Here is a 15,369-nt window from a genome sequence, read left to right as displayed (position 1 = left end):
TCATTGTTTGAGTCCACAGTGCTCTCTAGATATAGGTGAACTACAACTCACAAACTCAGCATCAATGCCCACCAAACCCTTCTAGTATTTTCCGTTGGTCATGGGAGTCCTGTGTGCCACGTTTGATTCCATTCCATCATTGGTGGGGTTCAGAATGCTCTTTGATTGTAGGTGAACTATACATCCCAGCAACTACAACTCCTGAATGACAAAATCATTTTTTAGTGATGGTCACTCCTTGGGTTAGTAGGTGTCTTGAGGCCTAATTTGGTGGCAATTCGTCCAGTGGTATTTGAGTTCTGTTAATCCCACAAACGAACATTACGATTGATTTGTTTAGTTTTTTTATTATATGTTATGTTTTTAATTGTATATATGACATTGTAAGCATTGAATTTTGCCCTGTTAACCGCCTTGAGTTGCCTACGGGCTGAGAAAGGGGGTATACAAATACAGTAAATAAATAAGTAAATATGCTCTCTGCCTGTTTCCCTCCCCCTGTTTGGCTCTGGGCACAAGGGAAAATCTAGCCAAAAAAGGGCTTCTCACGCAAAGCTAGGCAATTTTTAACCAGAGTCCATTCTGCCTGGCCAGAGGTCTTTAAAACTAATACTGATCCAAGGCTTCTGACTTTGACCTGGTTGTCCTCATATTGGCATTACTTTTCCTTTACCTTGCCCCTTATTCTATGGGTCTCAGACTCAATCCCTACATCCTTCAGGAAAGTCTTGTTAAGATTTGTGCTTGTTGTATGTCCTCTGGTGGTTTCTGACTCATGGTGATATTAAGGAGAGCCTATTGAAGTAGAGCAATTTGAACCGACCACAGATAGTGAGATCCACGCCGCGGATAGCGAAACCCAAACCGCGGATATCGAGTTCCGATAAGCGGATACCGGCACTGCCAGCGGGCCGCTCGTGGATCCGTGCGACTGGCAAGATGAAGAAGCTACCCAATGTTCCCAGAGAAACTATATTAATAAATCTCACCAAGTTGAAAGAAGCCACTGAGGTATTTATTCCGTCCAGCTCATGGTAAACCGTCAAAGAAAGCTGAGATACTGTACATAGAGAAAACATGCCATTTCATACAGTCTAGTTCGTTGTATTTCCTGCTCCCGCCCCAGCTGGAGCCGGCTTCACCGTGATTGGCAGAGCCGGGCTGATGTCATGGCCAGCTGGGAGGACTCTCCCTGGGAGGTGGGACTCCAGCGTCAGCCAATCAGAAAGAGGTCCCTGCTTCCAATGGAGATTTCCACTCTCTAATGGCCAGCAAGGGGCTGGGAGGATGTAATCTAGACAAAGAAGACATGTGGATATGAAAGGATTACAGTGCCCCAACACTGGGATGGACAAAGAGTGGCCCTCGAGTCCCATGTGTGCTACTGTCTTGACTATTGTCTTGATGAACCTGGTCAAGTGGGTCCGGTGACTCTGCACCAGTGTCCATTGTTTCTCAAAGCAGGATATAGTTCAACGGGATACGGCTGTGGCGCAGCTAGTTAGTAGCCAGCTGCATTAAATCACTACTGACCAAGAGGTCATGAGTTCGTAGCCAGCCTGGGTCAGAATGAGCTCCCAGCCATTAATAGTCTAGCTTTCTCTTGACCTATGCAGCCCAAAAGTCATTTGCATCTGTCAAGTAGGAAATTTAGGTACCGTTTTATGTGGGGAGGATAATTTAACTAATTTACAACACCATAAAAACCTTCCAGTAGCGTGCGTAAAAATGAGGAAGTACTCCATCAAAGGACTCGGTGTCACAAGTGGACGGTGAAGTGGCTGGAATCGAGCATAGCCTCATGAAGCCAGAAAAAGCTGGAATGTTAAATTGTCTCTGTGTCTGTCTATATATGTTGTATGTCTAATGGCATTGAATATTTGCCATGTATATGCACATTGTGATCCACCCTGAGTCCTCTGCGGGGTGAGAAGGGCGGAATATAAATATTGTAAATAAATAAATACATAAATAATCCAGTCCTGGGAAAGTGGGAAAAGGTATTCTGGAAAGTGGGGCAAGTCATCTCAACATCTGGGAAGAAAATACCAGAAGATCCGTGTCCATTCAAATGTCCACACAAAGGACAGGCAGCCCAACTTCAGGATCCTGTTGTCCTCTATACAGCTGGGTCTATGGGGCCAATGGAGATGGATTGGCCCAGTCGATGATGGGTATGGTAGGAAATCCAGCATTGGGAGGCTCCATGTTGTCTTTTTTGCTGAGAATGGGAATGGGTGAATGACGTTTTTCATAATGCAAAGACTTCTCTCTCGTGCAAAATACAAGAACAACACCTCACAACATCTGGAGTGAACGTAGTGACTGGCCGATGTGGGACCTGTTACCTGATTTCCCCCGAATGCCAAGAACTGGAGTGTTTTTATTGGATTGGCTCCAGTTGTGTGTCGTGACTTGGCTACGACTGTGGCGCTTTGGCTACGGAAGGGGAAATGGATTAGATAATCCTCCTTTGGACCTGAGGGCATGAAATACTCCCTTATCTTGCTTGGGAGGGAAATCACTTCTATCAGCGGAGGAGACACATCTGAAAAGATTCTGCTGAAGAGTTATTGCATTACAACTACATGCAAGATTCTAGTTTCTTCTTTCACCCGAGACACACAGGTATTTGTTGACTTACATTGTCCTATGGAAACATGTTGTTATCATGGCATTTTCATGCCAGGGCTTCCTTGGCAAGGTGAGGTTTTCTATTGTCTTCTTCTGTGTCCTGGGGAACGGACCCAGGATTTGAGTACTGAAACCAAGGAAGCCTCACTGGATCCATGAGTCCATTGTGCTCAAGAGCACCATTCGTTTGGATTCGTGAACTTATCATGCTCACAAACAACTTCATGTGTTCGGGGAGGAAAGCGCTACTAACTGCTTGACTTCAGACAGCAAACAGGGGAAGAGTCCATGTTGGAACAGATGTGGCTTAGATACTCTGGTTTTCATTCCAGACTCTGAATGAACGAGTAGGACAGGGATGGGCACCTTGGGCTCTTTTCTTAGGCCCTCTTCTTTCTCACCATCCTATCCTTCCCTCCTTCTCCCTTTCCTTTCTCCTTCTCTCCCCCTTTCTCCTTCCCTTCGACCCTTTCATGCTGTCTTCCTTCTCTCCCTTTCTCCCTCCTTCCTTCTGTCCCTTCCACCCTTTCATCCTTCCTTCCTTACTTTCCTTCCTTTCCTTTTGTCTTTCCTCCCTTTCCTCTTTCCCTCCCTCCATTCCTTTCCACTCTTTAGTCCTTCCATCCTTCCCTCCCTTTTGTCTTTCCTTCTTTCTTTCTCTCTTTCCTTCCTCCTTACCTCCCTCCCTCCCTCTTTTTCCTTCCATCCTTCCCTTCCACCTTTAAGTCCTTCCTTCTTTTCCTTTCTTCCTTATTCTCCTTTCTTCCTTCCATTTTGTCTTCCTTCTCCTTTTCCTTTATCTTTCCCTTCCTTCCATCCTCTTCTTCCCTCCATCCTTTCCTCCCTTCCTTGTCTTTTGTATTTTCTTCCTTCCCTCTTTCCTCCTTCCTTCACTCTCTCCCTTTCTCCTTCCTTCCTTCCTTCCTTCCTTCCTTCCTTCCTTCCTTCCTTCCCTTTTGTCTTTCCTTCCCTTTTGTCTTTCCTTCCTTCTCTCTTTTCTTTATCCTTCCCTTCCTTCCATCCTTCTCTTCCTTCCTTCCCTTTCCACTCTTTAGTCCTTCTATCTTTTCTTCCCTTTTGTCTTTCCTTCCTTCTTTCTCTCTTTCCTTCCTCCTTACCTCCCTCCCTCTTTCTGATTCCATCCTTCCTTTCCACCCTTTAATCCTTCCTTCTTTTCCTCTCTCCCTTTTTTTCCTTCCTCCCTTTTGTCTTCCTTCTCCTTTTCTTTTATCTTTTCCTTCCTTCCATCCTTTTATTCTTCCCTCCATCCTTTCCTCCTTTCCTTGTCTTTTGTATTTTCTTCCTTCCCTCCTTCCTCCTTCCTTCACTATCTCCCTCTTTCTCCTTCCTTCCCTTTTGTCTTTCCTTCCTTCTCTCTGTTCTTTATCCTCCCCTTCCTTCCATCCTTCTCTCCCTTCCTTCCTTCCTTCCTTCCTTCCTTCCCTTTCCACTCTTTAGTCCTTCCATCCTTCCCTCCCTTTTGTCTTTCCCTCTTCCACAAGTGTTGGCTATGACAACTCAGAGATTCTATGATCTATAATCCAGATAATAATTGAATTCTGATTATAATAGGGCCAGGCTATAGCACAGCTGGTTAATCGCCAGCAGCAATAGATAACTGCCAACGGAAGGTGGCAAGTTCGAAGCCTGAGTCGGATTGAGCACCTGATTGTTAAGCCTAGCTTACTGTCCATTTAAGCAGTTCGAAAACAGTAGAGCTGTGAGTAGAGAAATTAGGCACTGCATAAAGCGGGGAGGTATTTTACGACACCACAAAAATGCCGGCAATCAAAGAACAAGGAGGAAATAGATCAAAAGGGCTTAGCGCCATAGCGGATGATGCAACAGCACCCCCTGTGGCCGGAATCAAGCATAACCACCAGGCGCTGAAGTTGGAAATGCTGAATTGCTTCTATTTGTCTGTCTTATATGTCTAAAAATGGCATTGAATGTTTGCCTTGTCTGTGTACTTTGTGATCCGCCCTGAGTCCTCTTCGGGGTGAGAAGGGCAGAATATAAATATCGTAAACAAACAAATAAATAAATATAATAAACCCATTGAATCCATTAGATTTATCTATCTGTTGATTTACTATTCATTGATTGATCGACTGGATCTACTCTAATAGGGACTAAGCAATTTTCAAACTAATATCAGCCATAGAGGTGCAGTTAAGCACATGTGGTTGGTTGAATGCTATTGATATTCCCAATTGGACTTGGAACTATTGTTAAATAGTGAGCCGGCAGTTATGGAAAGCCCATTAATTCAACAGATCTTCTCCAGCTGGGAATGTCAATAGGGCTCAGGTTGTAATCCCGCAAGGAAACGTATATAGTTTTGCAGATACTTTACTCTTCACTTCCTTGCCTGTCTTCTGTCAAGTTTGAATAGGTCTACAACGCCAACCTTGGAGATGTCAGCCATGGAAAGTCTGAGCCATATCACAACCACGGAAGCCCTCATTGCCACGGCTGTTTTCTGTTTACTTTTTCTGATGGTCAAGTCCTTCCGGAATCAGGTTCCCCATGGCCTGAAGAAGATCCCTGGGCCAACGGGGTACCCTCTCATTGGGAACATGTTGGAGTTGGGGAAGAACCCCCACCTGAGCCTGACACGCATGAGCAAGAAATATGGAGACGTGATGATGATCCATATCGGCAGCACACCCGTGTTAGTGCTGAGCGGTCTAGAAACCATACGGAAAGCCTTGGTGAGGCAAGGAGCTGAGTTCTTGGGACGCCCGGACCTTTACAGCTTCCGTTACGTGACCGATGGGGAAAGCCTGGCTTTTGGCCACGATTCGGGAGAAGTGTGGCGCGCCCGGCGGAAATTGGCCCAGAACGCCTTGAAGTCCTTTGCTGCTTCCCCCAGCCCAGCCTCGCCTTCCATGTACCTCATAGAAGAACATGTCTCCAAGGAGGTCGACTTCTTGATCCAGAAGTTACAAGAGGTGATGCGGGAGAAGAAGGCCCTGGACCCTTTCCGATACATTGTGGTCTCCGTGGCCAATGTCATCTGCGCCATGTGTTTTGGTAAACGGTACAGCCACGACAATCAGGAATTCCTCAGCATCATTGACGAGAGCGAAAAGTTTGTGGAAGTGGCTGCCGCAGGGAATCTTGCAGACTTCATCCCGCTGCTCCAATATCTCCCCATGAGCAGCATGAAGGTGTTTAAGGAATTCAATGAGAAGTTCTCTGCTTTCCTACTCAAGATGGTCAAGGAACACTATGAGAGTTTCAGCAAGGTAAGAAGCGAGGAATAAGGGTATTCTCTTCCTATGTCAAGGGTGGAGAGGGCATTGGCTCATATTTATGTTCCCTTGGACCAGTTTAGGTCTAGGAATGGACCTTTTTTAACATGAAATGAGCAGAAAATTTCTTCCAGTCACTTTTTGAGCTGACTGGACCAAAATGGTGATAAAACCCATTTGCTCCTCATTTGGGGGCAAAAGAAATCTGAGATGAAGATGGTCTAGCCCAGCATTTCTCAGCCTGGGAGTCGGGACCCCTGGGGGGTTGTGAGGGGGTGTCAGAACGGTCGCCAAAGACCATCACAACACACAGTATTTTCAGTTGGTCATGGGAGTTCTGTGTGGGAAATTTGACTCAATTCTACTCTTGGTGAGGTTCAGAATGCTCTTTGATTGTAGGTTAGCAATAAATCCCAGCAACTCCAACTTCCAAATGTCAAGATCTATTTTTCCCAAACTTCACCAGTGTCCACATTTGGGCATCTTAAGTATTCGTGCAAAGTTTGGTCCAGATCCATCATTGTTTGAGTCCACAGTGCCCTCTCGATGTAGGTGAACTACAACTCCAAAACTCAATGCCAATGCCCACGAAACCCAGTATTTTCTGTTGGTCGTGGGAGTTCTGTGTGCCAAGCTTGGTTCAATTCCATAGTTGATGGAATTCAGAATGCTCTTTCATTGTAGGTGACCTATAAATCCCAGCCACTAAAACTCCCAAATGACAACATCAATGCCCCCGCAACCCCACCAAAATGACAGCAACGAAAATAATGTTATGGTTGGAGGACACCACAAGAGGAACTGTATTAAGGGATTGTGGCATTAGGACGGTTGAGAAACACTCCAGTAGACGTTTCATGTATTTATTATTAGTTTCCCAGCGAGCAGGCAAAGTACATATGTCACTGTTAGCTCCTTGGAGGAATAGTAGGTGTCACTGTTCCAAATTGCTAAATGAATACGATCTGCTCATATTAAGTTTTGTTTTTGTTTTCAGGAGAGCATCCGGGACATCACCGATTCTCTCATTGAGCAAAGCCAGGAAAAGTTTCAGTTCTCCTCTAAAAAAATAGTCAACCTTGTCAACGACCTCTTTGGAGCTGGTAAGGAGGTCTTCTTGAGGGGATAGCCAACACCAAAGGTGGTTTGACGGATTTGTAGATAAAACTATGTTTAGATCAAAATACGGAATAGACTGAAGGGAGTAAAGACCTCTCCTGGATCTCATGAAACAATCCTAATGCTGATCATCGTGTCTACCAGATTTTTACAACTACAGGTCCTACAGTGCAACTCCTTTGGTACTGTTGGCTGGAGTAGATGGGAGCTGAACTCCAAAATAGCTGTAGACCGCCTATGTTTGGCCACTGTTTCTCATATTGGCCACTTTAATGCAATGATTGTGTTTACTGGTGAGTTTTCTATTAGTGGGGCAAGACAACTACTCTGAGTTTTAATATAAACGTTACAAGAGCTATCACAAATGTTGAATACCACATGTAAAAATGTTCCACGTGAGTGATAGTTCCTTTAACATTCTTTAAACACCAGATCTAGCCAGGAAAAAAAATATCATAGGATGGGATTGCCATAGATTACAGTTGACCTGAAGGCATACATCAGGTGAAAGCCAGAATCCTGATAGGGCTTGCAGAGAGAAGACTGTGGGTTGAAAACACTCACTAGACCAGTGGTTCTCAACCTGTGGGTCTCCAGGTGTTTTGGCCTACAACTCCCAGAAATCTCGATGAGTTTACCAGCAGATAGGATTGCTGGGAGTTGAAGGCCAAAACATCTGGGGACCCACAGGTTGAGAACCACTGTTCTAGATGGTCATTGAGTGCCTCCTAAGGTCACTATATAGATATAGATGGTCCTTGAGGGCCTCCTAAGGCCACAGTATACATCTAGATCAGTGGTTCTCAACCTGTGGTCCCCAGGTATTTTGGCCTACAACTCCCAGAAATCCGAGCCAGTTTACCAGCTGATAGGACTTCTGGAAGTTGAAGGCCAAAACATCTGGGGACCCACAGGTTGAGAAACACTGCTCTAGACTTTCTGAACCAATTGTTGAATAGTGAGTCTAAACTTATGCCAAACATCTCAATTCAGGTTGGGCTCTCAATCAGATTCAAGCCTTTTCTGCATCTTAATACCATCCTTTCTGTGTGTTTTGATAGGTTTCGATACAGTGACCACAACTTTGTCCTGGTCCCTCATGTACCTTGTCATTCACCCTGAAATCCAGAAGAAAATCCATGAAGAAATAGGTAAACTTGGCCAATGAGCATCACTCCTTCTATCACCACGTAGGTTTCCAAACCGAGTGATAGAAGATCTGGCCCTGTCGCCATTGCTGATGAATGATTCAGACAGATTAACTGGGAGAAATATGTTCCTAGCATATAAGATTTGTCTTCGTGGAATGTGGTCTGGAAGATTCAGCCATAATCCAGATTAGATTGTCACAGGGGTGAGAGAGAAGAAGTGGAAAACACACAACACCTCTGCTGGGTCTTCCGAGTGGGAGTGGTTTATATGTGCATTTCCACTTTGCCATGTGCTACATCACCCTGCTCACCTGTGTTACATTTCTATGGCTATTCCACATGCATACACAAAATATATCCCTTGGTATAAACATCTGTCAACGTACACTCACTCCATACATCCGATGAAATTGACTGAGTCTACAAGAGTAATGCTTCCACCTTCGTAACTCTTCAACAGATGGCAGTATTGGTATGCGGCAGGTACGGGCTTGTTCAGTAGACTCTCCTCTACAGTTCCATTTTGGCGGGAAACCTTGGCATTGAATGGTTGTGTTGTTAAAGTGTGAAGTATGGAACCCTGCACAAACGGTCGGTCAATGCAACTTAAGCAACATGCAGTCATTGAATTCTTGACAGCAGAAGGTGTCACCCCAAAGGAGATTCATCAGAGAATGCAAGCTGTTGATGGTGATTGTGTTGATGTGAGTACTGTGCGTAGTTGGGCGAGTACGTTTAAAGATGTTGAGGTGGAAACATCTGACTTGCGTGACAAAGAGTTTGACGTCGTGTGACAGCAACCACCGAGTTTCACAAGCAAAAAGTTGACAGATTGATTCAGGACGATCGTCGTATCACTCAGAGAGAAATTTCAAGCATAAGCGGCATTTCACAAGAACGTGTGGGTCACGTTATTGATTTGCTTGGCTATGGAAAGATCTGTGCACAATGGGTACCCAGGATGCTGATGCCTGAAATGAACACGCACAGACTTGAAACTTCAGAGACTGGATCTCATTATCGTACGGCATCCTCCATACAGTCCAGATTTAGCACCGTTTGCCTTCCATCTGTTTCCGATAATGAAAGAAGATCTGTGGGGACATCATGATGCTTCTGATGAAGACGTTGGGAGAACTGCGAGACACTGGTTGCAGAAACAGAGTGTCGACTTCTTCCGTGTTGGCTTCAGAAAACTTGTTCATCGTTGGCAGAAATGTATCCAATTGTCTGGTGATTATGTGGAAAAGTGAATAGTGGTTGAGAGAATGCTGAGACGCTGGATGCGGAAACAGAGTGTTGACTTCTTCCGTGACAGCTTCAGAAAACTTGTTCATTGTTGGCAGAAACGTATCCAATTGTCTGGTGATTATGTGGAAAAGTGAATAGTGGTTGAGAGAACTGTGAGACACTGGTTGTGGAAACAGAGTATCGACTTCTTCCGTGATGGCTTTAGAAAACTTCTCAATCGGCAGAAATGTATCCAATTGTCTGGTGATTATGTGGAAAAGTGAATAGTGGTAGTTAAAGAGCACATTCTCAGGATTATTTCTGCGTTGGATTTATTGAAATATTCCTATCCAAACCTAGTAACGAAGGTGGAGGCATTACTTTTCATTCAACCCTCGTGCAAACTTCTTTCTCTCAGTCCATCTCAAAGGTACCTTTGATGTATAGACTAACATTACTTTGAAGTCAGCCAGCAATTCAATTCATTTTTTGCATGGAATGGGAAGCGGTGCCGTCTCCTACTCGGCCTCAACAAAGCGTGCTTCTTGGGGAGTCTGGTATGATTACAGAAGGCTGGATTCTCACGCCTTCCTCTCTATTCTCCAACCTGTAGATGAAGTCATTGGCAGAGAACGAAAACCCCGGCTGTCGGACCGACCTCTGCTGCCGTATACAGAGGCTTTCACCATGGAGGTGTTCCGGCATTCCTCCCTCCTTCCTTTCACAATTCCCCACTGGTAAGTCTTCTTCTGCGCCCAGATAGGATGAAGGCTCCAGGTGCTGACTGACCTTCTTCGGATCAGGTTGTCCAAACTCTGGGCTCTGGATTCCTTGACTGGGACTTCTAGAAAAGCATGGCCTTTGAGAGATCATAACCTTTTAAAGAAGAGCCAAAAAAAAAAAAAAACCACTTGAGTAGAAACTACTCAAGTGGTACATAAACAAATGGAATCACGCAAGGCCATTGACTTCCGTCCCTAGACTAAATTGTAATTTATATAAATAAAAATGTAATGTTCGTTTGTGGGATTAACAGAACTCAAAATCCACTGGACGAATTGACACTAAATTTGGACACAAGACACCTAACAACCCAATGTATGTCCTTCACTCAAAAAAATTGATGTTGTCATTTGGGAGTTGTAGTTGCTGGGATTTATAGTACACCTACTATCAAAGAGCATTCTGAACTCCACCAATGATGGAATTGAACCAATCTTGGGACAAAGAACTCCCATGACCAACAGAAAATACTAGAAGGGTTTGGTGGGCATTGATGCTGAGTTTGTGAGTTGTAGTTCACCTACATCTAGAGAGCACTGTGGACTCAAACAATGATGGATCTGGACCAAACTTGGCACGAACACTCAATGTGCCCAAATGTGAACACTGGTGGAGTTTGGGGAAAATAGACCCTGATATTTGGAAGTTGTAGTTTCTGGGATTTATAGTTCACTTACAATCAAAGAGCATGCTGAACTCCAGCAACGACAGAATTGGGGCAAACTTCCCACACAGAACCACCATACTTAAGGCCATCCAGTCCAACTCCCTCCACCAGGGCAAGAAAACATCATCAAAGCCCTCCTGACAAAGAGCCATCCAGCCATAGATATAGATAGATATATATATGATTCACACACAGAGAGAGATATAGTATCATCGAATTGAAAGGGATCCCTAAAGAAGGACAATTATATGTTGCATGTTCCAGAGTGAGCAAACCAGACAATCATCGAATCAACACTGACAGAAACATCAAGGAATATTGTTTACCCACAAGCAGAAAGAATATATTAGAAACCATTACATGTGGCAGGGGACGGCTAGTGAACAATGAAGAACTATAAACTCTGTACCTCTCCTGGCCAGACATCTCCAGCACCACATTTCAAATTAGTTGTGGTCTAATAAAATAAAGAAATAATGCAATTCTTTTTTTCTATTTTCAGCACAGTCAAAGAAACTACCCTCAATGGCTACTACGTCCCAAAGGACCTCTGTGTCTTTGTCAACCAGTGGCAAGTCAACCACGATGAGTAAGTCTACCTTGGAGATCCAGGCACACTTCCATTCGGAGCTTGGGTGAAATCCCTCGGGTGGACTGCAGCTCCCAGAATCCCCAGCCAGTTTGCGGAGATTCTGGGAGTTGTAATTCTCCCAAAAGGAACTTTTCCAAGATCTAGTCCCACTGACCAAATGACCAATGTGCATACTGGTGGAAGTTGGTGGTTTCAAGACTATGGACCCTGCTCAGGGCTTTAGTCCAAACTTTAACATAGCCACCCAAGAGGCTAAGTCCCTTGGGGAAATGGTTGAGTTATATGGATAAGTCTACAACCCAAAGCGGATTAACCTTTCTGACATGGAGGTCAGTGGAGTGTGTAAATCCAAATTTCAGAACCTTCTACTTATCCAAGAGTTATCTACTTGGATTTTAAATACAATGCACAAGATACCTAGGGCATCAATCCCCAGAAGTTTCAGAAAGATTCACACATCTACAGATTTTTGGGGATTTTAAAAAATTTAAACAAAAACAATGTACCCCCCACCCCGAAAGCAACAACAGCAATTCCCTTGAATTTAATGAATTTGGTCCAAAATATGAATTAAAAATGAATTTATTGGGTAGTAGGTTTTTTCAGGCTATATGGCCATGGTCTAGAGGCATTCTCTCCTGACGTTTCGCCTGCATCTATGGCAAGCATCCTCAGAGGTAGTGAGCTGTGAATGTTTCAACTGACCACCTTGATTAGCATATAATGGCCTGACAGTGCCTGGAGCAAACTTTTGTTGAGAGGTGATTAGATGTCTTTGTTTGTTTCCTCTCTGTTGTTGTGCTGTTGTAATTTTAGAGTTTTTTAAATACTGGTTTTATTTTACTGATTTTATTTATTTATTTAAAACATTTATATTCCGCCGTTCTCAACCCGAAGGGGACTCAGGGCGGAGCACAGCATATACATGACAAACATTCAAGAATTCATATGAGTATACATAAACATTAAAAACATTTTTCACAATATTAAAATACACAGTTTAAAACTGTCTTGGTCATCTATGTCAAATCTCAATTGGCCTTGTAAAGTTTCCTATTGCTGCCTTATTGCCCTCTCCCGAAAGCTTGGTCCCACAGCAAAGTTTTGACCATCCTTCTGAAGGACAGGAGGGGGCCGACCTGATCTCACAAGGAAGGGAGTTCCATAGCCGGGGGGCCATCACCAAGAAGGCCCTGTCTCTCATCCCCACCAATTGTGCCTGTGACAATGGCGGGATGGAAAGCAGGGCCTCCCTGGAGGATCTTAATCTCCACAATGGTTCATAGGGGGATATGCGTTTGGACAGGTAAATTGGGCCGGGGTGGTTTAGGACTTTATAATTATGCACACCCTGGTTACTGGTATCTCCTAGCTCAATGGAACAACCTTATGTGACTATGGAGCAGAACAGACAACTCTGCATCTGTATGCTTTTCCACTGTTCCCTGCCTCGTGTACAGAGGATGAATTGTTGGGGGCTACAGACAATGCCATTGCTGTTGTCCGTTTTTGGTCAAAAGATATTTAGCCATCTGCGCTCCTTCTATTTTTATCGGTTTTAGACTAATTTATGCAATGCTTTTGATACGAAATAAATAAATAAGCCCAATGGAGTAGTGAATGCACTCCAGGTTTTAGTCAAAGAGCAATCCAAGATGCTGCACCCTAACTCAACACTTTTACATTGTGAATGAAATCATGGACTGGATTCAGTGCCCCACTGGCCTCACCTTGCCAAAACTGGTGATGGTGGTGGTCATAATGCTCCTACTCTTTTGCAGGAATCTTTGGAAGGACCCAACTTCCTTCAACCCAGAGCGCTTCCTTTCCGCGGACGGCAAGGACATCGACAAGGACGAGAGCGAGAAAGTGCTGACCTTTGGTCTGGGGAAGAGGAGATGCATTGGGGAGCAGATCGCCCGGTGGGAAGTCTTCCTCTTCTTGACCTTTCTGCTCCAAGATTTGGAATTCAGTGTCAAGGAAGGCGTGGAAGTGGACATGACTCCCCGCTATGGCTTGACCATGAAGCACAAGCGATGCCCACATTTCCAAGTGAAGCAACGGTCCTCAAAGAATGCCTGCTAGGGAATGGCCAAGACGAGCCAATAAAATGCATTCAACTGTTCATGCAGTGATCTATGCATACGTAAACATACACCCAGATACACCACATTTCTCGGTTAAGGACTGGAAAAATCTTTCCTTGATAGTGGGTTGTTGTGGGTTTTTTCGGGCTAAATGGCCATATTCTAGAGACATTCTCTCCTGACGTTTCGTCTGCATCTATGGCAAGCATCCTCAGAGGTAGTGAGGTCTGTTGGAACTAGGAAAATGGGTTTATATATCTGAGGAATGACTAGGGTGGGACAAAGAACTCTTGTCTTTTAGAGCTAGGTGTGAATGTTTCAACGGACCACCTTGATTAGCATTTGATGGCTTGGCAGTGCTTGGGGCAATCTTTTGTTGAGAGGTGATTAGATGTCCCAGATTGTTTCCTCTCTGTTGTTTTGCTGTTGTAATTTTAACAGACCTCACAACCTCTGAGGATGCTTGCCATAGATGCAGGCGAAACATCAGGAGAGAATGCCTCTAGAACATGGCTGTATAGCTCGAAAAAACCTACAACAACCCAGTGATTCCGGCCATGAAAAACTTTGACAATACTTTCCTTGCTAAGTGCATCTGCCATGTTTCCAGGCTCAAATAAATTAATGGGAACATCAACTACTCTTGTGTAATGATCCAAACATAATTGCTGTAGCTCTATGGTCAAGTCCCAAAGTACACATTTACGAGGTGAGGGGCATTCATTAAATATTTCCCCTGTCCCACTTCTATTTATCACAGGATGCTGAAACTGCACATGTGTCATGGTATCAATCTCTATAGGTTTTGTGCCAATTGACAACTCATAACTCATAATGGTCTTGATGTGACAGGTGTCGAAGTGGGGTGAGGTTTGAGAATGGACCCAGCGGAAGACAGAGCAGTCACCAAGTTCCTTGACTTGAAAGGCCGCACACCAAAGGAGGCATCCGATGGGATGAAAGAGGTTTCTGGTGAGGATTCCCCATCATATGATGGGGTCAAGAACTGGCACTGTCCATTCCAATGTGGTCGGACTTTGGTTCAAACAGCTCCCATTCCAGGGTGACCCCACTCTGTTATTGACACACCACCCAGCAAGTTGAGGTCGCCATTTTGGAAAATTGCCATGTAACCATTCTCCACCTAGCCCAAAATATCAAGAGGAGTGTGGGGTCCATGGAAAAAATCACCCAAGACCATTTTCCCATGCATAAGATATCCACTCACTGGGTCCCTTGGCTGGTCAAACCTCTCCAGAAGCAGGAAGGAGTTGAATGCACTCAAGTATTTTAGAGTTTTAAATCTCTTGACCCTTAGACCTGATTTGTTTGTGCGGGGCTGTGTCCCTCTTTCCATGAGCTGGTCATTGACCGTAATAAAGTGAACTTGAACGTGAATGCTCTCAGGCTCTCTTGACGATGATGTGCCATGGAAACCAGGAGGACTTTTCCAACAGACTGATGATCACCCAGGATGAAAGCTGGGTCCATCCCTCTGATCTTGTGAGTCAAATCCAGTCGTTGCAATGGAAGCCTCCTGGCTCACCATCTCCAAAGAAGGCACGTGCTCAACTCTCAGCAGGCAAGTTCATGCTCACAGTAGTTTGGGACCAGCACAGAGGAGGATTGAGGGATTTCCTAGCCAAGGATACCATCATCCCTGGGGCAGACTAGGCTTCACTGCTGTGGAAATTGTGGGAGGCCATCCAAATGAAGAGACAATGGGGCAGGCGAGGGGTCCTATGCTCGAGGCCTGGCCTCGCCCAAAGCTTGCCTCGCTCTCTCGCCATCCGACGAGGGTGCAGGGCAGGCGAGGGGTCCTCTGCACGAGGCCTGGCCTCACGCAAAG

General features: G+C 44.7%; 1 protein-coding gene across 3 annotated transcripts; it reads left to right on the top strand.

The window, feature by feature from the left end:
- The first annotated feature begins 2,488 nt into the window (after positions 1–2,488).
- LOC132762490 (cytochrome P450 1A5-like) lies at positions 2,489–14,918 on the top strand. 3 transcript variants are annotated; one of them, XM_060755529.2, is made up of 7 exons: positions 2,489–2,628; positions 5,030–5,885; positions 6,889–6,994; positions 8,072–8,161; positions 10,005–10,128; positions 11,344–11,430; positions 13,215–14,918. In XM_060755529.2, the coding sequence occupies exons 2-7, from the start codon at positions 5,052–5,054 to the stop codon at positions 13,516–13,518; spliced, it is 1,545 nt and encodes a 514-aa protein (XP_060611512.2). In that variant the 5' UTR covers positions 2,489–2,628; positions 5,030–5,051; the 3' UTR covers positions 13,519–14,918. The 3 variants fall into 3 exon arrangements, with proteins under 3 accessions (XP_060611512.2, XP_067327440.1, XP_060611511.2); XM_060755528.2 differs by having other exon boundaries at positions 2,491–2,628; positions 5,021–5,885; XM_067471339.1 differs by lacking the exon at positions 13,215–14,918 and having other exon boundaries at positions 5,021–5,885; positions 11,344–11,434.
- Positions 14,919–15,369: the final 451 nt, after the last annotated feature.

The sequence above is a fragment of the Anolis sagrei genome, chromosome 9 (assembly GCF_037176765.1).
Source record: "Anolis sagrei isolate rAnoSag1 chromosome 9, rAnoSag1.mat, whole genome shotgun sequence".
Lineage (NCBI taxonomy): Eukaryota > Metazoa > Chordata > Lepidosauria > Squamata > Dactyloidae > Anolis > Anolis sagrei.
The sequence above is the reverse complement of the archived record's forward strand: the minus strand, read 5'-3'. Positions and strand labels throughout refer to the sequence as shown.